The sequence below is a fragment of the Penicillium daleae genome, assembly GCF_028827525.1.
Source record: "Penicillium daleae strain IBT 16125 chromosome Unknown utg000001l_segment0_segment0, whole genome shotgun sequence".
Lineage (NCBI taxonomy): Eukaryota > Fungi > Ascomycota > Eurotiomycetes > Eurotiales > Aspergillaceae > Penicillium > Penicillium daleae.
The window spans coordinates 645,325-669,953 of NW_026623149.1; the positions used below are offsets into that span (position 1 = coordinate 645,325).

Consider the following 24,629-nt stretch of genomic DNA (forward strand, 5'->3'; position numbering starts at 1 on the left):
CCAAGGCCGTACAAAATTGGCTCCGACGCCCTTACACCTTCCGAGCTTCTAACTCGGTCGCAGTTCCACAGCGGCTTAGTCTTCACTGAGTAGCAAAGCGAGCCTAGTCAGTTCTGGGACTTCGTCCCATACAACGATAACACCTTCCAAATCAACAATACACAATATGGCTTCATCAACTGTGGAAGTAACGAGGGACATTTATGTAATACCGGATATCAATTTCAGCGTTTCCGCCCAGAGTTTCGTGGCGGAAGAAGCTACGAAATTGTTGACGTGAACTCCGGATTCTTTTTATGTGCTAATGAAAACAAGGAGTTGTATGTGTCTGGTTGGGATCAGAGCTTGAACGAGCAATTTGTTCTTATGGAGGTCGTACTTGAATGTGTACGTTGATTTTTTTGTTTCATCAATTTTTCACCCTCCGGATTGTTTACGATTACTAGATTCAAGCTATGGCACGACAGCAATTTGAGTGTTGATTCGACAGAGTAGGGTGAGGGGATCTGTTTGGTCACAGCTATCGACTTTGGAATTATCCGTCATATACCACTGTTATCCAACCTTTGGCCCGGTTGGATCATCCATGCCCACGGGTGACTCGTATAACCTCTGTTTGTCAAAAGTTATTGATTACTTAATCCTGCTCACTTATATACTCCAATCTCCATTTACGTCCCGACTTTGGCAGCGATCCTACGATCTTTGGGCCGTCTCTGTGTAACCTAGTCTAACAAGATCCGTTGTATCTTCTACCGTGAGCCTCAAATTTATGTGTTCTCGGTATTTAGAGACAGCAGGACTCATAAAAACTCAAAGGCTGTGTCCTATCGTATTTTCTCGATCACGAGAAGCGGAGCTAGAATTGGGTTTGTCCATTTCTTACTGTAATTCCTCAGTTGGCTTCTGATAAGGCAATGTACTGTCCATGCTTTTGTAGCCTCTATTCTAACTGATCCAATTTGCCGGAAGATGAGCTTAGGTGCTACCCTGTTGAGATGTATACCAGGACCAAGTTACTACCTCCGCTTCTCAATTCATCTCTAAGCTTTCAAATAGCCCTGAGCCCAGCGGGTTGTCAACAACATCTATCTGGTCACCCTACTGTGGGATGTCTCATGATACTCCCTGGGTTGTCGTCTCAAGTTAGTGGCTCCTAATCAGCTGATACTTGCGCTTTTGAGTCACATTTAGCGGGTTCTAGAATTTGAATATCGATGAAGTACAACTGGCTGAACTTGCCGCCCTGTCAATTCTCCAGCCTTTGGCCATAATCAGGTATGGAACAGCGCCAAAAGGTGGAACGGCAGAACTCGAGAAATAAAAATATGGTTGAACTAGTAAATTTTGGGAGGAAGCCTATTATTTCTAGGTCTCATTCATGCGTGGATAGCAGGCATCAAGAGCGCTTGGTGAAGACCAACTGACAGGAATCCTGATATGACGGTTAGCATGAGTCGTCGACTGGGATGTTAATAAAGAAAAAACAGGTAACTCACCATTGGAAATAGTGTAGCAAACACACGAATCTCTTCCGATCTTTCTGTCGCGTGGTGCGCCCAATCAAGCTCCAAAGCTGCCTTGCCAATCATCGCCGCCATCGATAGTGGCACATACCTTCTTGCGAGGCAGTCATGAGCTCCTGCTCCAAAGACGAGCCAATTCTTTGTTTTAGACTCCGCATCACCCGAAATCCAACGGTCGGGATTGAACACGTCAGGGTCAGGATAGACATTTGGATCGTGCAAAGCAGGATAGCATGAGGGGATGATCATTGACCCTTTAGGGACGGTATAGTCTGGCGTGACAGGGAAATTCTTGGTCGCCAGGTAGGGAACGAAGATGACAGGTGGTCGGTAGCGGAGGAGCTCCTTGACAACGGCATTGGTGTAGGAAAGCGATTCCAGCATAGGCAAATCGAAAGGTTTATTCTTATCGCCTCCTCTCGCGGCTAAATTCTCCTCGCGCAGACGGCTGAGCACATCTGGCCGTTGTGCCAGTATCTGGAATAGCCAGGTTGTGGCGCTGCTTGACGCATCTTGAGAGGCAAAGAGGAAGGTAAACAGGGTCTCACTGATCTCCTCGTTTGTGAATTCACGAATCAAGTTTGAAGGCTTCTCCACGTCCGTTTCTCCGGCCGCAATTCTCTCCCTATATCGATTTGACTCCATCATATGTGCTACCCAATGGTCAATGACACTGGTGGGTTTTGCGCCAGTCGCCAGGTGTGCCTTCGCCATGGCTGCACACTTCGCAAATTCAGCGTGGACGGCGCGGACAATTCTCCTTCCGAGCCAAGGCTTGGTAAATGGAATGTGAATTGAGAATGGAATATTGACTAGTTCAAGGGCTGCAGTGGCAAGATAGAAGTCATCAGCGATCTTCTTGACTGCACTCTGAGAGATATAGTCCCCGAAAAAGGTGCGGCACGAAAGCGCACAGTTTATTTCCCGGAACAGACTCATGAAGGCCATTGGTCGTCCCTGATTTGCTTTGCTGGCAGCAACAAACTTGTCGAAGTAGTCGGCAAACACCCGCTCTTGAGCAGGGAAATAGGTAGCGATGGCCTTGTTGGTGAATAGAGGAGTCAAGCCTCTGCGGTACTCCGCGTGCGCTTTTCCTTGAAGAAAAACCCATGCTTTGTGGCCCAGAATATCTTTTGCAACTGGAACCAGGCAGGGCTCAGCATATGTAGGTGACTTGAAAACTTTGTGGGCGATGTCACGATCCGAGGCCAAAACAACGAACCTGAGTAGAACTTAGCATTGGAGTGAGTGAAATAATGGAGACAATGCAACATACTTATGGAAAACTGATACACAAGATAGAGGGCCACTTGCCCACTGTGCCAGATACGATTCAAACTTTGGATGAAGAGCTTGAACGAATGGCCCCATGAGGGGGATCTTAAATGTTGGCCCAGCAATGGAGCCTTTGTGCTTGATATACATCACTGGATATTTACACTCAGCTGATGAGACCAGGTCAACCGTCATGAGTCCGTGCTTACCTTGATCATAGAAGATGATTCCTAGCAAAAGTGTTATGATGTATTGCCAGTTGGACCAGCACACGAAACGTTCAGATATGACCCTATACAGTGGTGATTGGAACGTGCTGGAGGATATCCATGTTTGTGATAGCTCCATTTCCATACTGGAAGAGTTGAAGATTTTTGTCTCCATGTGTAGCACCTCAAATTGATACAGGACTCGGCTTTGAGAAGAAACTAATTTTTGACAGGAATCGGAATATAAATCTGCAGCACCTCCTTAGATCAGGATGGGTACCCCTGATCTTAGACAGCATGGTATTTCAAGGAGGCCACAGCGGAACATAGAGCTATCGGGTCATTGAGGACAAATCGGTCGCTGGTTTCAATAAGTTGTTGGATGAACCAGACAAAGAATAGACACTGTTCCGCCAATCAGATTTAATCAAACTGGTGCTGAGGACTATATGAACATCGTATGAGAGTCTGATTACCTGAATAGGTTTAGACTCCGAATTGTTAGCCAATAGAAGGTGCTAGAAGTGTGGGCCAGAGATGTCAAGGAGAATGTCCAAACATCGGCGTCTAGTCCTTTTTGGGAAAAGTTTCGACCTCCTTCTCCGACGAGTTCCATCCACGTGCCTCAACGAAGAATTGAACCTGTCGGCGGCTCACGAGCTCCTGAAGCTGTCTGCTACCATACCACCGGTTGCTTGAGTCCTGAGGCCCCATCTAAGTTTATCCTGGACTCCTCTCTGTCAGGATGCGACAAACTCTTCGCCGATCTTGCTCTGCCTGTGCGAGGTCTAAATTAAGCTGTGACCTCCGCACGCCTCATTGTTCCCGATGCATTAAACGCAAGGTGTTGTGTGTATACGCAAACCAACCTTGGACGGCACAACCGGCAGTTTCCGGGCACAAAGATGGCAAATCAATAGAATCCCTTGAGCCATGCTGCACACTGTCAACCTACCGATTCGGTTCTATTGACCCTTTCGATTCGTATCCTCGAACGAGACTTTCTCGAGAGCATGTCCAACGCCTCATTCACAGCTGTACGTACACCTTGGATCGAAACTGTAGACCAATCAAACCGCCAATCAAAGCTTAACTGAGGCCAAATCCAGTTCTCCACAAGATTGCCTTCCAATACTATCCTCTCGACCTCAACGCAACCTCCAATCCATTTCTCATTTCTTGGTGGCCTCTCGCACTGGGAGATCCAGCCTTGTTCCATGTCTCACTGCAAACTGCCTGTCTTGATGATGAGCTGATAGCCCAGAAGGGATTTCAAGCCTCTGAAATGTTAATGGCTGACTCCGTGTCTTTGCTTCGACGAAAGATCCAAGATGTATCACTAGCTGTACAAGACGGCACGATGAACTCTGTCATCACTTTGGCGACGATTGAGGTGAGTGGAAAATTCACCCTCGCCCCATGTGTGACCCGGTATCTCTTTGAAACAGTCGCTGATGCCTCGGAATTGTCAGTTCGGCAAAGGAAACATCGAGGTCAGCACAGCTCATGTTGAAGGAGTGAAGAGACTAGTGAGCTTGCGAGGTGGCATAAGCTCTGTGAGGCAGACTAGCCCATTAACTGCAAGAATGATCAGCTGGTAGGGCTTCCCACGATTTTTTGAGGGCACGCTAATTCTTATATTCACATATCCCACAGGGTATCAATGCTTATCCTTGGTCATCCACAATTTCCCGTCCAAGATGATGAAGGGTTTGGAGACGGAATACCACCCATTCCGGAATGGCTATCATGCTCGAGCACCATGGAGGATGACACAATACCTGAGCTCAGCTGGGTTTTTGATGACAAGATAGTCAGAACTGCCCTCGTTCGGCTTCGTCACATCTTCAAACGCGTGGAAGGTGAGCCCTTCCCGGGCACAAAGCTTCATGACATTGTATTATTTGTCACGCATCGACTTCTTCTCTCGGTCCCAGACGGAAATGGCTCAAGCCCATTGCCAGTCACCGAATGCATTCGCTACGCCCTTGTACTTTACATGTTCATCATCCAGGGGCCGACATATTATTCACATGCCGTCATATTGAACTCAATCGTCACGAAATACATCGCGAACATGGAGCGTCTGGAATCTATACCTCACGTATTCGATGCATTGGATGTCTGGTTACTGACAATTGGTTCGGTAGCCTCCGCGGGAACCCCAAATCATGCTTTCTTCGCTGCGAGGATTCGAAATGTGTGTGTCCACCTTGACATCACTGATTTCCACGATATGCTCGAATATATTCGAAGCATCTGCTGGATAGGGGGCTCGCATGGGGAAGATCTTCTTTGCCCGCATTGGAATACCACTTTTGCCGATCATAGTCAGCTAGATCTGGCGAACCTGGCAGTGGATTTATCGCCAATAAGATTTGGCATCCAAGCTTTACAAAATGACTCACCGATGAAATTGACCTTCACGAAAGAGATGAGCGTCTCTGTTCGCCGAATGGAGCTGGAGGGCCCTCATTAACGGGATATATTTTGTCCATGAAACGCCTGCCCATCCATGGTAACCAATCATCCAAACGGTTGAGATGGGAATCAGTTATCTCCTGTATCTCGTTCCATGACGACCGACCCGGCTCGAAAGTGGGCAGTGTCTCGGCAGTGCTCCATATTCGATCCATGGAAACTACAAGGTACTCGACACCAGTTTGCTATTTTATCTCATACTCCGTTCAATGCCAATCTTCGCCACTGCTTTGCGCTTCGAACCTGCGACCTCGATCGTGCTGGTGACAGCTTTCCAAGCGAAGCAGTCAGGTAGCCTCTTCATCCCCCAAATCTATAAGAGGCTGCCATCAGCACGAGAGTCCCTGTTGTTTCCGCCCATCGATCAAACGAGGTCTCCAATTCTCGAGATGTACAGAGAATCTCCAGTTAATCCTAAGTGGCAAAACTGGAAAATGGGTCAATATGAAGGCTAATGCAGCCTGTGCACTTGTCTCATGAAAGAATAGTGAGCCACCAACCACCACTCAAATCGATATACTCCAGTTCCCAGCTGGAAACACACTCCGTAATGTTGCTGACTTCTCGTCTGCCTGACTTCCAGTAACCCTTCTGTTCAGCACACCGGACTGCGCATTATTGGGCCATCTGCACCTTCGATCCTTCGCCCCACTGGGAGCAAGAGAAAGGAGGATCCTGGGGCCCCGAAAGGTCGATTCCTATCGTCTGTTATCCACCAGAAGAAGGGTTACAAGCGTGGACCCAAGCTGCGATGGGCCTTTTGGGATTATTGTGATTGGTCGTCGTTGCTATATCCGTCCATCCTGCCACAAGTCATATTGTGGGTTACATTCATGCAATTGGATATTCTCCTCATTGAATCAAACCGAGGCCGAATTCTCGGTGCTATAACCCCCTACCGGCATTCTACAACACTGGATGGCTGCATCGGCGTCTGGATATGCTCATGGCACCCCTTGCATCGCGCTATCATCTGCTCTGCCCATTCGAGTTATTTGTGCCGCTCCTTCCAGACTACATGAATTCCAGCCCTCTCTGGGTCCACCGTGTCGTAATTCGCCAAGCGGTAGCCCTTCGTCCTGATCGGAAGAAGCACGGAGTGGCAGGATATTCTCACAAGTCCAGTCAGGACGTTCATATTGCATGCTGAATCTTGATTATGCCGGTCTTCGCATTCGTCTACTCGGCAACACCATCTCCGCGCTGGTTCGGCTATGTCCCCAACTCCGTCAGGGAGATCAGGTCTCACCGTTGGCTGATATGCATCCATGAAGTACACATATGCGTTCTTGTGGTGGGGGCATTTGTCGGCTGCTACCGATTGAGTACGGACCGCTTTATGCGCTCCAGAAGAACCTCATCACGTTGAGCCCCAGCTGTCCGATCGATGATGCGTCATTGGACCGTTGCTCACTTCAAGATGCGACTGCCTTCGCATACCTTTTTAGTGCCACTTTAATTATGTCTCCTTGACTCCAGATCGGATTAGAAGAACCGCCAGCCTTGGTACCTTGAGCTTGGCCTGTCTGATTGGCTACTCATGAATGGAAATCCTGTTTCGAGTGCCTGGGGCATCATGATATTAGACTTGATGACCTTGCACTACTTGATAGCGGGTATGTCACATGGATTGATGGAACCATGGGGCAAGTGCGGGAAAGCTGCATATCAGTATGCATGGCGTGAGAACATCTCCCGGTCTAGCCGTTCCTGCAAGGCTTCACAGCACCCCGAGTCAGTTTAGGCTCATTACTGAATTGGGATCAATGCATCGTTGTACATGCGCAGCGTTGAGAATAATAAAATTCGTCTGAATTTGATGTTTGTGTTCCATTCAAGCATAAGCCAGCCATTTCATGCTGCCAAGTCTCCCATATCAAGTTCAACATGCTGGAATAATTCTCGGTCGTTACAGCATAGACATCCGACCCTGTACGTTCTGCCGTACGCGAGTCTCATAAAATAATGCTAGTCTATGATTTGTTTTCGTCTCGCGTTACTGTACCCAATAGTAACGCCGATCTCAAAGTCTGGAATATGGGTTTGTCAAGGTGGAATCGGGCGATCGCGCTTGGCCGACCCGCCCGGATGGCGAAGTGGCGGTCAGGAATCCTTTCGCGGCATCATTTCCCACCGCGTTAAGCTTTGGTCAGTTAAATAGTTTCAGTTAGCCCAATCACTACCATCCTGAAGCTGAACAATATGGCTCGTCAAATGCTCTATGACCTCGTAAAGAATCTTGAAGCTTTGACCCCTTCATGGAGCACGAGGATGGCTGGGTATCTGCTGTCAACCGAGATGCGTAAGCTCCCGCTAGTGCATATGTTTATGTGGAAACTAAGTTGGAGATCGGCACTGTATTATTGACCTCTCATATGGAGACTGCTTAAAAATGTTCGGGTTTTTGCTCAAATTCAAAGGTGCACTATGTCTTTTCATGCCCTTCAGACCTCATCGATTTGATACACCAGCTTACTGGCTCGTACTTTACCTTCTCGTAGCAGCTGGAGTCCACTCAAGACTCCAGTCAAGCCACCTGGCTTCACTTGGTGGGGATGCGGAAGAATCCGCCTTTCTTCAAGCAGTTTTTGCACCAAGCCCCACCACTTAATGCCAAACTCAGGATTGCTATCATCGGGTGAGATTTCTTGCGCACCCATACGGTAAGGCTCCCCCAACACGTCGTACGCCATTGAGACATGTGAATCAACATCGTCTCTAGGAGATCGGACATCCAATAAGGCATTGTAAGCTCCGCCGGCAGATGAAATAGCGGCACTGCAGATCGAAGCTGATTGGGGGGTTGATATGGTGTCTAGAACGAATTCCAGCGTATCATCAGTATCCTCCCTGATCTGCTCGCCGACACTTGCATCGTGGTAGTCAAAGACAGCGTCTGCTCCGAGCTCAAACATCAAATTGCGATTACTTTCAGAGCATGTTGTCACGACTCGCATCCCTGAAAGTTTTGCACACTGAATCGCGAGAGTGCCAGTAGCCGTTGCGCCCCCGTAGATCAAGATGCTCATTTCGTTTTCTTCGCTTTCTGCCTCGCCCGGAAGTGGTAGCTCCATGCTCTGATAGAGGTTTTGACCAACAGTGGTAAGGCCAACGCCCAGGGTAGCTGCAGCCTCAAAGCTCATAGAGTCGGGGATAAGGATTTGAAGGTCTCCTTTTGCGATCAAGTACTCAGCAAATGCGCCACCCTGGGGGCGAACCGCATTGCTGCCATGCACGAAACCTGCGACACGGTCGCCTTTGTTGAAGCTCTTTTTGACATTCGGGCCAACAGCTTGAACTATCCCAGCGTAATCGCAGCCAACAGTGGCAGTATTGCAAGAGACAAAGTCGATGTGACGCCAGTCTGTGGGATTCAACGCAACTAGGATATATCTTAGTTTGAGTTCGATTTCGGAAAAATGCACGGAAAGATGATATACCAGCTTTTGTTTTGACAAGAATATAGCCATCTGGAAGCTTAGGCACCGGTGCGTCGTCAACCAGGACTGCGCGGCGGGTTTCCTGGACGACGATAGCTTTTTGCGTTGCCATTTGGAGTTGGTATCGTGGCGTGGGGAAAGAAGAGAGCACGCTAGAGAAGGAGAAGGCCTGAAATGCGCCGAGGTAAACCACCTGTGAGACAGGTAGATTTAGCTTGAAAGAGCTGTGGGAGCAGAGACTACCACGGAGTACTGTGCCTTAATAGGCGGCGCCATCTTGACAAGCTGACGCTTGTATAAAAATTGAACTTTCCATACTAACTGAGGGCGGGGTCCAAATAGGCAAAATTGGTATAGAGGCGCAACACCGAGCTCCATTTGGTCGTTTAAAATTTACGTACGGAGCACATAGTGCGTATGGGTAATCTGCGTGAAGGGAGGGGCAAGCGCCACGATTCGATGAACAGCATGCCATTGAGTATCGAGGTCCACAGGGATCGCAGAAGGGTCGGAACATGGGAGATCTGTTGGCCCGAGTTCAACCGATAGCAATTTTATCTTCAGCCACCGGAGACACCAGGATCAGACTAAGTATGACATTAATTGATATCAGACCCGAATAGGCAAACTCTGGAAATGAGGTCTCAAAAAAAGTACAATGTGCATGAACGTTGAATATCCCTGTCAGAGTAAAACCAGAATGACTGACAAATCTTCAAAACACTGTATTCCCGCGGGTCCACGCCGAAGAACGGATGGATTCTAGTGGAAATTAGCGCATCATCAAATCAAGGCACTTGAATGAGAATAAGAGAACTATTTACGGGGTAAGGTTGCCAGGTTGCCAGGCTTGGGGGCTGGAGGAATCACGATTCTCGATTCGATTCGGGGTCTGCCACCCACGATAAGGATCGCGCTCCACATCGAGACACCGTCGAGTGCCAAGATGGAAACAGGGCACTTATGGTTACAATAGTGGATAAGCATCTGCGGGCCGATGGAGAAACCTGAAGATCCTTGTCCACGGGTTGGAGCCATCGTGGAGCCGTCGTGCCGCGTCAAATACAAGACCGTGGCTGTGAAATACGGTGACGGCGCTCGGAAGGTCCCGTAACATTACCACAGTATGTACGGGTCCCGTTCAGCTTGTCTTGTACACCAAAATGCACCTGAGTGAGGGTGATTATTAGCTATTGGCAACATTTTCGTAACGAAACGTACACTGAAAAGACTCCTTCCGCTTTTAATTCAACCGTACACAAATATGACACTGACGATCACGTTTGTTGATCAAGGGCCCCACCAGGAATTGGAGGTGTTGAGCTACAAAATACATGGAGGTATGATCCCCTCGCTTAGTCGGCCGTCTATGTCCTGTCGATCATGTATATCACTGGGAGTGGGTGCCATACAGACTGCGTGCATGAGGCTGTGTTGGATGGACAATGTGTTATCAACACCATTAGCTGCCGTAGAAGACCGGAAAACATTCTTGTTATGGTGCAGTTGGTCCGAAGAAAGAAGGAGTCCTAACACCAGGATTATGTGGTGACCCACACCCTCCGCCGTGATTCTTGTCCGGAGCTGATCAAAGTTACATGGAAACACTAAAGTGTCCTTCGCATGCAGAGTAATGGGATGGGAGTCATGTTCCAGCCAACCGCCTGGAGTGTACGAAAAGGGGTGTCTTCGGGAGCGGGCTTCCAGAGGCGCGATTAAACAATATTATTAGTTTTTACCACTAATCAGATAGTGGGTAAAATATGCAAGTCAATCATGCGAAGCTACACCCCCTCATGGCACGAGCTTTCTCAGATCCGTGACCCACTGCTAGAGTAATCGAGACTCGCCGAGCTCAGGAAGCTCAATACGGGTTATAATAATACCCCACAACCTCCTCCCTATCCCGCAATCTTCACAGCAACAATTTGTCTGCACATTTCGATACATATACGATGTCCGGTCGACCAACCGTGAATGCTTCCGACCCTGTGTTGGACGCAATTGCGGTCATCGGAATCGGATGTCGCTTTTCTGGAGGAGCTAGCTCCGTGGAAGATTTCTGGCAGATGCTATGCGAGGGACGTACTGGACATGGAAAGATCCCTCCAGCCGATATGAGTCTTCAGCGTGGCATCATCCAAGCCATGATCGTAAGGGCGCGGTGAGTAAAACTCTTACGCAATCCCAGGGCACAGGTAGAACGTATTGGAAAGCTTATGAAAGATTAGATCAATCATGATAGTGGGTTCTTCCTAAAAGAGGACCCGTCGCGTTTCGATGCACCTTTCTTCTCCATCACCGCCAAGGAGGCGGCTGGCATGGACCCAGCACAGAGATTGTTACTTGAAGTTGCTTACGAAACCTTCGAAAATGGTGAGTTCGGAAGTATCACGTACATTTGCAAAACATTTTCCAATGTTGGCATGGCTGAGTCTAGCATTGCAGGCGGAATTCCGATCGACACCTTACCAGGGAGTAACACAGCTGTATACTCTGGATCCATGACCAATGATTATGAGCTACTTTCAACGAGAGATATCTATGACATGCCACATAACGCTGCCACTGGAAATGGAAGGACCATGCTGGCAAACCGTCTATCATGGTTCTTTGATCTTCAAGGCCCGAGTATAATGATGGACACAGCGTGCTCTTCCAGTCTCACTGCGGTCCATTTGGCTGCTCAAGCACTACGATCTGGCGACTGTGGAATGGTACGTAACTTACTCCGGCTTCTCGACCTTCAAAGAGAACTAAGAGTTTCCCTAGGCCTTGGTTACCGGTGCCAGTCTCATTCTCCACCCCAACTTCACACAGAGACTTTCTTATATGCACATGATGAGCCCAGACGGCATGAGTCACTCATTTGACGAGTCTGCTAACGGCTATGGGCGAGGAGAAGGAATAGGTGCTGTGCTGCTGAAGCCTGTTTCTGCCGCCCTGGCTGATGGAGATCATATTCGGGCTATTATTCGTGGCACCGGAATCAACCAAGATGGAAGAACCCCTGGCATTACCTTACCGAGCCCAACGTCTCAAGCCAATCTGATTCGATCAACCTACGAGCGGCATGGCCTTTCCATGAGAGACACGGCTTACTTTGAAGCGCATGGGACCGGCACTCCCGTCGGAGTAAGTTGGATCCGTGCAATGCATGCCCACGCTTAAAATTGTACTTAACTCTGCCTGTTTAGGATCCAACAGAACTGTCAGCCGTGGGTTTGACTTTAGGTCAAGCCCGAACACCGACCGATGAGCCAATATATGTAGGCTCTGTGAAAACAAACCTCGGTCACACCGAAGGAGCCGCAGGAGTGGCTAGTTTGATCAAAGTAGTCCTCTGTCTAGAGAAAGGTATGCTGGTACCAAATGCCGGATTCAAGAACATCAACCCCAAGATCCGCCTTGATGATTGGAGGATCCGTCTCAGCAACGAAACGATACTCTGGCCAGATCATCTTCCACAAAGGGCTAGTATCAACTCTTTTGGATTTGGTGGATCAAACGCCCACATCATTATTGAGAGCACCAAGAACGCTTTCAAGATATACGAGGAGGAGGAAGAAGCACCTTCCCATGTGGTGGTGTTCTCAACTTTTGACCGACCTGGAATCGAGCGCCTTGGTCCAAGCTGGAGTGACTACGTCAAACGTCAACAGGCCCTTGAGCGTGATATTCCATTGAAAGATCTTGCACACACAATGCTGGCGCGCCGGTCGCACTTGGGCTTCCGCAGCTTTGCGGTTGCCAACTCGCTAGACCAACTACGCAGTACCTTGGAGAAAGGACTCCCCAAGTTCACCCGTGCAATTCGCAAAGCCCAGACGAGACTGGCGTTTATTTTCACAGGCCAGGGTGGTCAGTGGGCTGGCATGGGCAAGGAACTTCTCAAAATCCCTACTTTCAAGGAAAGTATGACTCGGTCGCAAGAGATTCTTTCGTCTTTGGGGTGCCCTTTCGATATAATCCAAGAGCTCCGAGTAAATGCAAAGAGCAGCCAGATCAACCGGCCCGATCGCAGTCAGCCTATAACCTGTGCACTGCAAATTGCTCTTGTTGATCTCTTGGCAAGCTGGTCCATTTCCCCCAATGCGGTCGCTGGTCATTCTAGTGGTGAAATTGGTGAGATTTCTGCTATAATTTTCCCAAATGAAGCATTCCAGGAAGCTAATGGATATGTTGAAATTAGCCGCCGCATATGCTGCTGGGTATCTCTCACAAGCGGACGCTCTGCGAGTGTCATGGGTCCGTGGCTTTTACTCTCAGAAGATCTCCGAAAGTGACAAAAGGGGAGGAATGCTGGCCACAGGTATCTCATCCGTGGAGGCACAGAAGTACCTCGATGAACTTCCCCCTCGTTCGGTGGTTGTTGCATGTGTGAACAGTCCCTCGAGTACAACTCTTTCGGGTAATGCCGATTTGATCGACCAACTTGAGAAGAAGCTTCAGCAGGATGGTCATTTCGCCCGGAAGCTTCGCATTGACACAGCTTACCACTCTCCACATATGGAAGACTTGGTTGAAGTTGTAGGCAACGCCATCGCAAGCATAAAGCCGGAGGATAGATTCAATGAGTCAATCCCCATGCTGTCCTCTGTCACGAAGAAGCGTGTTCATTCTGCAGATGTAGGTGGACCATACTGGGTGCGCAACATGGTTAGTCCCGTCGAATTTACTGCCGCCGTTACTGAGATCGCAAACTTGAGCGAGTCTAGCAAGACTCGCCGACGCCCAGTCCCAATCAAATGGACTACTTTGCTCGAGATCGGTCCACATTCTGTTCTGAAGGGCCCAGTCACGCAAATCCTGCAAAAGGTCAACCCGAGCATGGCAACACTTCCGTACTATACTTTGGTTACACGAAATCAAAATGCCCTACGAACATCACTGGATGTCGCTGGGTCTCTTTGGTGTACCGGTCATGCTATTGATCTTGCTGCGGTTAACGATTGTGTGGATCCTTCAGCCTCCAAGATGGTCGTGGATCTGCCTTCCTATCCATGGAATCATCAGAAATCATTCTGGCATGAACCTCTGGAAACAACGCAGTTGAGACAACGCAAGCACCCCCGTCACGACATCCTTGGATCTCCTCTGGACTATCAAAATGCCCTGGAGCCTCGTTGGAGAAATTTCCTGCGGCTTTCGGAAAATCCATGGATGGCTGATCATGTTGTAGCTGGGACGATTGTCTTCCCAGCGGCAGGTATGATGGTGATGGCTATTGAGGCAGCACGTCAGTTGGCCCAAGGCCAGGGTAACATCAAGGGAATAGAATTCCAAGATCTACACTTCATGCGAGGAGTGGTTATTCCTGACGAAGAGCGCGGCCTAGAGACACTCCTGCAAGTTTCAACACATCCAGGCATGGCCGGTTGGTACGAGTTCGGAATTTTCTCGCTTCCATCAGGTGGTGGCTGGATCCAGCACGCAAAGGGTGCATTCATTCCGCGGTTCGAAAAGCCGGAGGACAACGAGCATGCTGCAAACTGGGCGACAACCTTGGCCCGAATCAAAGACACGCAGTTTATCGCTAAAAAAGGAGATATTGAACAGGCATATCAATGGTTGTCTCAAATTGGAGGACTAACCGTGGGCCCATGCTTCCAGACTATCACGGAAGTTTCATTCTGCCACTCAGAGCCTCGAATCTGGTTGTCGGGAGTTGTCATTGATACCACGCAAGGCATGCCCTATGAGCGAGAGACTCCCAGTTTCATTCACCCGACTACCCTGGATTGCCTCTTCCAGTCCGCGCTGCTGTCATGTTCAGAGGCTCTCTCCAGCACCAGCGCCAACATTCCCATCGGTGTGGATCACGCTTACATCTCGGATTGTTTCCAACCTCAAACAGGCGAGAAATTCATCGTCCACACAGAGACGCAGTGGCGGGATGGCAAATCTCAATCCCGATGCATTGCGTCAGATCTCTCGCTATCACAGCCATGGATTACTTTTGAAGGTGTTCACCTCGGTCGCCTGCCGTTCAACCCGAACTCGCAAAAGCAAGAAGAAGATATGGGCCCCCAGAGTCGGTACTCCTCTATTGTCTGGGATGAACACTTGGAATCGCCCATAATCACTAGCAGAGTCTGTTCAGACGGAACGAACGGCAGTGCCGTGGAAATCAGTGAGCTGTTGTTGACCGATTGGGTGGAGCGTCTCTGCCACACCAACGGAGATGGGAATGCGTTGATTGCTACTTCTGACGCATCAAATGATTGGATTCAGAGTCTTGCAAAATATTGTCCAAGTAGTGGAACGCGGCCCTACTTGAGCAAGGTCACAACTGCCTTATGTGGCTCGACAAGTGACAAACAAGCCGGAAATGATATTTTGGGATCCCACATCGTCCCAGTCACAACAATCGGCGATCTTCCATCCGCTTCGCTCTCCGAGGAATCGTATGACATTGTCATCATTGATCAGCTTGATATTTGGAATGGTAAAACGTTACAGTCACTTCTGCACTTCCTAAGCAAAGTTCTGGATCCCGGAGGTTTTGCCGCGATGCGCGTCTCTGAAGCGATTTTGAATTTCGCAGCCGAGGCTCTAAACGCCTTTGAGGGCCTGGATGTCCATAGCCTAACGTCCGACCGCAGATTCATCGTGGCACGAAAGAAGCCAGCCTCGTGGACCACAGATTCAGAGATCTACGTTCTGAGCATTGATGACAAGTCAACCTCCTCATCCGTGTTCGCGCATCTTGAGGAGGTGTTTGCCACCCACAATGTTCGCGTGGTTCCCATTGGTTTGGACAAAGTATCGGAGCAAGAGGGAAAGACAGTCATCTCACTGCTCGACCTGTCGGGGCCTTGGATATCTACCTGGACGCAAAAGGATTTGCAGAGACTGCAGCAGTTGGTTCGAGCCCAGTATGTGCTGTGGGTCTCACCATTTTGGAGCCAAGGAGCCGTAGAAAATGCTGCCCACGGTGCGACAGCCGGTCTTCTGCGAACCCTCCGCAATGAATACTTCAACGCTACAATTCTACACCTACTTGTAGATATCGATGATCTAAACGACAAATTTGGTCTCGCCTGTGGAATTTTGCAGGTCATGCAACTCACAATTCAAGAGGGCTCTCGCCGCGCTGATCTCGAATATCGGTTGACAAAGAGTCGGCTCCTAATCCCCCGTGTTCTTCAGACTGCAACAGTCGATGAGGCAATGCACACCCTACTGGATGGACCTAAGCCTGTCCTTGCCGATTTGACAGTGGACTCAAGGCCCCTTGAATTGAAGCTACAAGATGGCAAGGATGCATACTGGGAAGAGAAAAAGGCCTTCACGGAGCTTCAGGCAGACCACGTCGAACTTAAGGTGGAGATGGCCACTGTCTTTGACACAAATGGAGATACAGGAAAGACATCTGAGTCCGTGGTTCCAATGTTTGAAATTTTTGGAAGAGTCAGCCAAGTCGGATCAGGCGTGCGTGACTTGGCCGTTGGCGACAAAGTGTTGACCCTAACCTCTACCGAATCGGGACTCTCAACAACCTTGCGTGTTCCTGAGGGTGATACTATCAATATGCCTGCGCTTTCAGACCCAATTCAGGCAATTTCAGCTCCTCTTGCGTATTTATATGCATACCGAATTCTGACTGAAGTTGCCCGCCTAAGTGATGGTGCCTCAGTGCTCTTGGTCGGTACGATTAGTCAGACTCTTCGAGCCATGATTGACTTTGCCCTTAGCATGGAGATGCTGGTCATTGTTGCAACCGATTGTCAGAATACCGCCGACGTTCTTTCTTCTCGCTATCCGAGCTTGAAGGACAGGATTTTGGGTATACACAGTGGACTGGATGCGAGCGTGTCCAGACTTACCAAGGGCTGTGGGGTTGAGGCTACTATCTCATTCTTGGGCGGGTATTCCGGCCGAGTTGCTGCGAAGTGCCTGGTTGGAGGAGGCCAGTACATCAACCTCTCCAAGGATATGAAGCTTAGCGCCCTCCCAGAAAGCTTTATCGACAGTGGTTGCACCTTCTCATCTCCACAGCTGCGGCGAATCTTCTCTGAAAAGCCCGGCAGCCTCCATACTTCACTTCGGGAGGTGATGAACTTGATGCAGCAGCAGCAGCTCCTTCATCGCGTGGAGGCTTATCCGTTGTTCCCAGCGTCCGATATTCACGGGGCTTTCCAATGCTGCAAGGAGACCAATGGTAGAGTCATTGTTGACCTTCAGGCTCCGGGACAAGTCCCAATTGTTCTGCCATTGCCGGAGCTTACAGCACTGCCGTCTGAAAGGACCTACATCTTGGCTGGTGGACTAGGCACTCTAGGCCTCGCATTAGCTGACACCTTGGTAGAGTCTGGGGCCCGCCACTTGGTTTTCCTTGGACGGTCGGGCGTCGCTCAAAAACAGCAGAAAATTACTCTTGATACGATTCGGGGTCGTGGATGCCTTGTAGATGTTGTCCTCTGCGATGTCTCCAAAGCAGAAGATATGGAACATCTCTGCTCCGAAATTAAGAATAAAAATTGGAATGTTGCCGGGGTGATCCAATGCACGACCGTCTTGAAGGTAATTCATACAAATATACAGTTCTGCCAACGTCATAACTAACTCGTCCCTGCGTTTTCTAGGATGCAATGTTTGAGAATATGACCTTTGAAGAGTGGTCTCAGTCAACAGACCCCAAGATTCGAGGAACGTTGAACTTGCACCAGCTATTCTCTGAACCAGATGGACTTGCCTTTTTCGTGACTCTGTCTTCCGTTTCAAGTATCATGGGCAACATGGGTCAAGCTAATTACTGCGCGGGCAACGGCTTTATGGATGCGCTCATGGAGTGGCGCAGAAACCATGGCCTTGTCGGACATTCCATCAACGTTGGTCTTGTCCCAGATGCCAGTGGAGTGAGCGATGTTGTCAAGGATCAAGAGGAGCGCCTTCGCCGGTACAATAATTTCAGAGGCACGGAAATTTCGACGCACGAGCTTCAGACTTTGCTCCGGGTTATCATCAGTAGCAAGCTCTCACTTCCCTATCAGATCATTGCTGGTATGACGGACTCTTTGTCCCGCAAGGATGCGGCAAGCGCCTGGATACTGGACCGCAAATTCGATCACCGTATTTCACTTGCTACCAATAATAGTGACTCTTCTACGGTTTCCACAGCCACTTTGCTCAAAGAAGCCGATTCCTCTGAAACAGCGGTTCGGATTGTCCTTGACGCCCTGAGTGAATATTTGGCAACCGCTATGGCTACAACCGCCGACTCTATCGACGCTGATTTGCCTTTGTCAGCCTTGGGTGGTACGTTTTATATTCAACTGCTTCTCACATTACCCATATTTGTCTCTCTAACTAACATGATTCTCTAGTGGATTCACTCAAAGCCACGGATGTTCAAAACTGGGTCTCGCGAAACTTAGGCGCAGAACTGTCCTCGTTTGAATTCCTTGGCTCACAACCAACCAAGGCTCTAGCCAAGAAAATTGCTTCTGCTAGCTCTTTTGTGTCAGTGTCGGGCTAAATGTGCCACCATTGACTCGGCCATAGACGCCAAATGCCGTCAGCCTTGGTGTGAGGTGCTCGATTTTGGTAAATTGTAATTGGTAGGAATTGTCTCCCTTGCTTTGGCGTTCAGTGAATTTCCTGGGCGTTATCGGCTTCTTGATTTCCAACTGTTCTACGAGAATGTGTTGTCTGGCTCTAGTCTCAAAGGTCTCGCATGAATCCACGAATTCAGTTTGAGCAATCAGGGGCTGTCTTTGGTGTTTTGTTACATACAATTGAGTGTATCTGAAAGTTATGTCGTCTCGTAAGATACGTAAATACGAAACTTTCATAGGCGTAGGCGCCGATCACGATGGCGCCTCTGCAGGCAAGCGGGTCTCGGGCGGCGCCCGTTTTTCAGTTGGTTAAAGCATTATGTATTCACATGCAGCAATAACTATCTCCAAATTATTATTATTCTGGGATTATTACTTTTGACAATCGCAGCTCCGTCTTCTGTGCGGGGCACTCCGAGGTGGAGGAATTGCCCACCGAACATGGAAGCCACCCCGCGCAGCCCCGGGGCCGCTGTACGTGCAATCCTTCTGGAGCATATCCAGCTACCATCGTCAAGGCTGGGGCACTAAATGCCACCAAGGACGATTAGTGATACAAGTGGGGTGTGAGAACCTGTTCGCCCGCCTCCCGACATTACTAAATTAGCTCCGGTCTATCGCCCCAACACTTTACCACATTGGACTAGACCTGGACTGGACCACATCGATATTGTTTCCACGATCACGGCGCTGGAAATGCAAATCCCCTGGAAATCGCCGATCTCTGGAAAGCCAAATGTTCGCCCACCACTGTGCAGAAGTGATGAGAAAATTTCGAGTTCCCCGAGGCAACCCCGCGGAGGTGTTTTTCACGGCCAGCGAATTGTAATTGTGTTAAGTTTTATGCATGATTTTCGGGGTCTATCGGGCCTCCGACATGACGGCCGACGAGACTCCGGTTCTCGCCTCAATCCCAGTCAGTCTCTTGCACTAGGGCAAAACTCCATTGTAACAATTACCATTAGTGGATGCTGGCTTGGATAATGGTCAAAGGTCCCAGGATGGATGGCGGTGCGATCAGCGAGGAGGGTAACTGGTGGGTGGCACGACGGCCTGTTGCTAACTTGCTGCTGGAAAGCTTTATCGGGAACTAGCTGATGCATATCCCATGCTTGTAAAGATGTACACCTAGAAATTTGTCTCGGCCGTGGACCCAAGTGGCCCCGCTTGTGGTGCAAGACGGGAACGGTGGGCTTTCGCGAATGCACTTGCTCTCTGGGAAACTCTTTGCGCGCAATTGGCTTTGGTCTTTTGCCACTGAGCCTTGTCGTAATTTATCCAGGGCTTCTTCTGGCCTCCCATAAGAGAGCGACCTCTTTCAACTTTGGGTTCTCCGTTCCACTTTTGCTTCTTTGCTCATAAGCCCTCCGCTATGACGGACACTGAGAAGAGTGAGGCACACTTTCCTGCGGTCCCAGAGCAGGCTATCTATCCTCAATCTGGTTCCGAGGATACCAATGGCTCCAGTTCATCGGACTTGGAGAAAGTGGTGAAGACACAGGTCTCCAAGAAGCCTTCGCACAACAGGCATCTCTCTATCACTCTTGATGACTTAGAGGCTCAAACAAAATCCGAGCTCCCGCTGAAGCGTTTCGCGTATTTGAGATATGCCGTCTTTACAATGTACCGACGACTATTCACAGTGGTGTTCCTGGCAAACTTGGCGTGTTTCATCTACGTTATGGTTGCTGATCGCCAGATCTTAGCGCTGGTGAATGCGACGGCCGTGAACTTGGTAGCCTGCGGTTTGGCCCGGCATCCAATGGTGGTAAACGGTATCTACAGGGTGGTCTGCTCACTTCCCAGGTCAGCACCACTATTCCTCCGTCGCATGGCAGCCAAGGCAGCCCACTACGGTGGTGTCCACAGTGGTTGTGGTACTGCATCCTTGGTGTGGTATGCGGGATTTGTTGGTGTCGTGTCGAACATGTACTGGACGTCGACTCCAATCAGTCCCTTGACTGACCGTACATTCTCGACCGCCTCAATTGCTGTTTCTTACGTGATCCTTGCACTTCTTATGGTCATGATTGTGGTGGCATACCCAGTCTTCCGCAGGAAGATGCATGACTACTTTGAGCTAACACATCGATTCACGTCGTGGCTAATCCTTGCCCTCTTCATTGTGTTGGTGATGCTCTTTGCCAACGATATGGGCAAGGCACAAGAGAAATCCTTTGGGCATGCTCTTATCACGCTCCCCGCGTTCTGGCTTTTGATTGGAGCTGTGGTTGCAATTGCCCATCCTTGGCTACTGTTAAGGAAGATCCCCGTCGAGACAGACCCTCTCTCTCCACACGCTATTCGGCTGCACTTTAGCCACACGCCTATTAGCTTTGCCAAGGGTATCCAGGTGTCCAAACATCCTCTTCGGGATTGGCACAGTTTCGCGGGCTTCCCAGACCCATCAGAATCTCTCGAAAACATCAAGAGGATTCCAACCAACCCCACAAGTTCCGCAAAACCACATACGGCCTACAAGAAGGGCCACAAACGGAACCAAGACAGTTGGTCAATTGTCGTATCAAAAGCCGGAGACTGGACTGCAGACACCATCAACAGCCCGCCAACCCATGTCTGGAAACGAGGTGCGCTGATGCGCGGTGTTGGCTACGGATTAAGGCTTTTCAACCGGATTATCGTCGTGACGACCGGATCTGGAATTGGTCCTTGCCTCGGATTTCTGGGTGACGAACACAGGCCGATGATCAAGGTCGTGTGGCAAACTCGTAGCCCAGTCAGAACGTATGGCCAGGGGGTCATTGACCTAGTCCACCAGATGGGACCAGATCCGATTATCTTGGACACATCTCGAGACGGCCGTATTGACATGCTTCCTATTATCCATCAACAGGTTCAGGAGTTTCAGGCGGAGGCAGTGTTTGTGATCAGCAACCCACCAATCACCCGGAAGATTGTCTACGAATTTGAGTCTCACGGCATCCCGGCTTATGGACCAATTTTCGATTCATAATTTGGCCTGCCTCTTGATTTGGGAATCATTGTATCTCGGACTCAGCAGTGCAGAAGTCTTATGCGACGCAAATACTGAGGATGGAAATGGCAATTTGACCCTGAAGCAAAATCGAATGAGTTATTGATAAATGATGTACTGAGAGAGTTCGATGGTGTCCTTGTGAACCTACAAGGTATGACAGGAAACGATACATGTTACATAATGACGCAAAAGATTGATATAATATTGGCACTATTTCATGGGTTTGATCGTATCGCGTACTGGTAATGGTATTTGCACGGCCCAAAGTCTTGTTTACCATCCAATCCAGAATCATGACCTGTAGCGGCCCACTCAGCTAGCTTGAATCCCGTAGGTACTCTTGGGATACGGCGAAATGAGTCGACCCCTCTTCTAGGTTCATACGCAAACTCGACAAGTCGCTAAAAGTTCTCTTTCAAAACACTTCGTGAATACCTTGTACAGTAGTGAGGCAGAGACTTTTCGTTGCTTATCAGATCTGCATAGTCACCGCTAGGACTGTCTCACATGTGGTCTGTCCTACAAACCCCGTCGGCCCACAGGTTCATGCAGATATGAACCACGCGGATCATATACGATTATCCACAAAAGCCATGAAACCGTCATTATACCTCTGGAGTATCTGACAAAAAAGGTAAGAGCCACAGAACTGTGATCGTCCATGCACCTGGTCTCTTACAGTAGATGCCAAGGTCTACCGTCTGCAGTCCCACATGGGCAGCGCCAACCCCAAGATTCTCTCAAGTGAGGTTCCATTCAAGTAAAATTAGAAAACTAGAATGGTTAAGTTTTTCATTTCTACATAGTGGTATTCTGCCCAGAAATTTCGGTTGATGAGGACCGCTCTGAGGAGATAACGGGTTCACCAAAATGGATTCGTTCAATCGTTATAACCAAGATGCCAGGCCCCAGGCTCTCAAGTTAAACTACGTGATCTGAATTTCATGTCTGATTATATGTTGTGTAACGTTACGACATTGCCGAACTCCGTGAATTTCAACCACCGCGAGGGTTTCTTGGGGTGTGGCAGCCAAACACTCATATCATAAAGTTCCAATATTTCTATCTCGAACATACTGAGCCGACGCTAAATGTTAAGAGGAAGAATCGGGTCAACGATGGGAAAGTCATCCTGAATAAATAATGGACCACACTGATCATGCTGAGAAACTGGAAAGACGAGATATACATGTTCTTGTGCAATACTAGCGTCGCTATACATAGGCCATAGCGTAGAATAGATTGAGGTTGGCACTCATTCAAAATAATTCGGACGCTATTCGCAACATAACCGCGAGCGTAAGGAAATAGTAGACTTCTATGGGCTTGTCATGACGAATCAATGGTTAACCGAACCAGTTCACTAGAAAGGACACTAGATGAATGTTGATGGCACCATCGGTTCGAATTTAGGGGACTTCTTGCGTGTGTAATTGTACTGCAAGCTCTGAGTCACCCACGAAGCATTCAAATGGCTAGATGGAGATGTATATCCACTTTCCTCTAAATGGTTCATGACAGTGGAGCTACATTTTATCAACTAATAGATTAATATTGAAGGAGAGGGAGTTTCACTCACACCCAGAATCGACAACCCAAACCATTAGATGACAATCTATACCCGTTCCTGCCTTTGATATACACAAGCTGAAGAACATTGTTCACCGTCAGACCGTGTTGGCAGGAATGTCAAAGTTTTGGAGCGAGCTGGTAGATTCTACGTAAGAGCAAAGCTGCACCACAAGTGTACCTATGGTGGAGAGAGGCTCAGTCATCACTCTATCAACGGAGAAACAATTCCCCATGGAATGATAAAGAACCCCCACTGGCCTCCTCGTCAATGTTTATTCGTGATTTAGTTAATCTCCCTATCCTCATGACTACCGTAACTTAGGATATCGCAACTACCAGCGACAAATGCCTGGTTGATCTTTGTCACCACGCAGAGAAGGAAGGAGGCAAAATTGAGGGAGAAGAATATGGAGACCGGGTCATCAAGCTCTCCGAGCAAATCGCCGTCAAATATGGATACGTAGTGACAGCCTCCGAGGCAGCCACACAAGATTTCGCACACCGTAAAGTTGATCCTCGAGTTGTTCATGTCCCGCGTGTCTACCGTTTTATTGAATCGAATGAATCTTCAGACACAAGAGGGTACCTCTTCATGGAATATTCCCCGGCCAGAGCTTAATAGACGTGGATCTCGAAGCCCACCCAGAAATTGTGCCCCGCGTGGCCAACTTAGTCTTGCACCGAAGTCAAATTCAAGGAGAGAAGAAGCCCGGTCCGATTGGTTGTGGTAAAACACGGGGATATGTATGGGGCGATTCTGGCGCAAACATCAAATTCGACTCAATAGAAGATTTGAATACCTACATGAACAAGCGCCTGGAGATACGCAACGACTCCATTGACCTATCACCCTATCCTCTTGTGTTATGCCATTTGGATCTTTGTCGAAGAAACATGATCATGATGGAGGAGAATTCTTGACTCTGTCTTGTGGACTTGGGCTTTTCCGGCATCTATCCCCGCTTCTTAGAGGTTGCAACAGTTCCCTTGGTGGGTGTGGTTCCATGCGATGTCACCTTTGAGCCGCAATTCATGCAAGCGTTAGAGGACTTCATGGAATTCACCGATGAAGAAAAGCGACTAACCAAGTTGATTGGCTATGTTCGCGCTGCGAATGCGAGATGGACATTGTAAGGAAATTCACCCCTTGACCTCTTATCTGACTTGGCTAATCAGATGAAACAGTGGTGAAGTCGCTCCGTTCGATTACGATGCATTCATGTCAGCGTCTCAGGAAGTGAGCGAGCCGAAGGAATTGGTGCAGGTCCACAAATCCACATACTATAGCGGGAGATATCATTAATTAATTCATATTAAACTGTTGCCTTCATCTGGGAGTTCACCCAGCCTAAATATATTCATGGCCGATCAGCTATTACTTTGCGATACATGCCTTTCGAGGATACTTTCATTTTTAAGCAAACATTGTATGTTTCATTGATTTACTGTGCCGCTCCTCCAAGCTGAATACTTCGGACGGCAGACTATTAAAGTCTTGTGCCCATATGCCAGCTAGTTTGTGATGCGAATCGTGGCTATCTTTCGAAGAAGCCGATAGCACCCACACT

At 48.8% G+C, this 24,629-nt stretch overlaps 6 protein-coding genes across 6 annotated transcripts; 4 read left to right on the plus strand and 2 right to left on the minus strand.

Annotated features, from left to right (window-relative positions):
* Window positions 1–1,399: 1,399 nt before the first annotated feature.
* N7458_000203 (Cytochrome P450 61) lies at window positions 1,400–3,185 on the minus strand (the record flags this gene model as incomplete). Its single annotated transcript, XM_056903597.1, has 4 exons — window positions 1,400–1,435; window positions 1,500–2,748; window positions 2,803–2,953; window positions 3,011–3,185. 4 exons carry the CDS (start codon window positions 3,183–3,185, stop codon window positions 1,400–1,402), a joined length of 1,611 nt encoding a protein of 536 aa, XP_056771364.1.
* Window positions 3,186–4,673: 1,488 nt separating this feature from the next.
* Window positions 4,674–5,489, plus strand: N7458_000204 (uncharacterized protein; the record flags this gene model as incomplete). The annotated part of the gene is made up of 1 exon (XM_056903598.1): window positions 4,674–5,489. The coding sequence occupies one exon, from the start codon at window positions 4,674–4,676 to the stop codon at window positions 5,487–5,489; it is 816 nt and encodes a 271-aa protein (XP_056771365.1).
* Window positions 5,490–7,935: 2,446 nt separating this feature from the next.
* On the minus strand, window positions 7,936–9,341 carry N7458_000205 (zinc-binding alcohol dehydrogenase family protein; the record flags this gene model as incomplete). Its single annotated transcript, XM_056903599.1, has 3 exons — window positions 7,936–8,873; window positions 8,932–9,124; window positions 9,333–9,341. 3 exons carry the CDS (start codon window positions 9,339–9,341, stop codon window positions 7,936–7,938), a joined length of 1,140 nt encoding a protein of 379 aa, XP_056771366.1.
* A 1,545-nt stretch (window positions 9,342–10,886) lies between these two features.
* On the plus strand, window positions 10,887–18,412 carry N7458_000206 (type I polyketide synthase; the record flags this gene model as incomplete). The annotated part of the gene is made up of 7 exons (XM_056903600.1): window positions 10,887–11,084; window positions 11,163–11,648; window positions 11,704–12,066; window positions 12,129–13,056; window positions 13,124–17,457; window positions 17,520–18,192; window positions 18,261–18,412. The coding sequence occupies 7 exons, from the start codon at window positions 10,887–10,889 to the stop codon at window positions 18,410–18,412; spliced, it is 7,134 nt and encodes a 2,377-aa protein (XP_056771367.1).
* A 1,451-nt stretch (window positions 18,413–19,863) lies between these two features.
* On the plus strand, window positions 19,864–21,465 carry N7458_000207 (uncharacterized protein; the record flags this gene model as incomplete). The annotated part of the gene is made up of 1 exon (XM_056903601.1): window positions 19,864–21,465. The coding sequence occupies one exon, from the start codon at window positions 19,864–19,866 to the stop codon at window positions 21,463–21,465; it is 1,602 nt and encodes a 533-aa protein (XP_056771368.1).
* Window positions 21,466–24,093: 2,628 nt separating this feature from the next.
* Window positions 24,094–24,364, plus strand: N7458_000208 (uncharacterized protein; the record flags this gene model as incomplete). Its single annotated transcript, XM_056903602.1, has 2 exons — window positions 24,094–24,191; window positions 24,247–24,364. The coding sequence occupies 2 exons, from the start codon at window positions 24,094–24,096 to the stop codon at window positions 24,362–24,364; spliced, it is 216 nt and encodes a 71-aa protein (XP_056771369.1).
* Window positions 24,365–24,629: the final 265 nt, after the last annotated feature.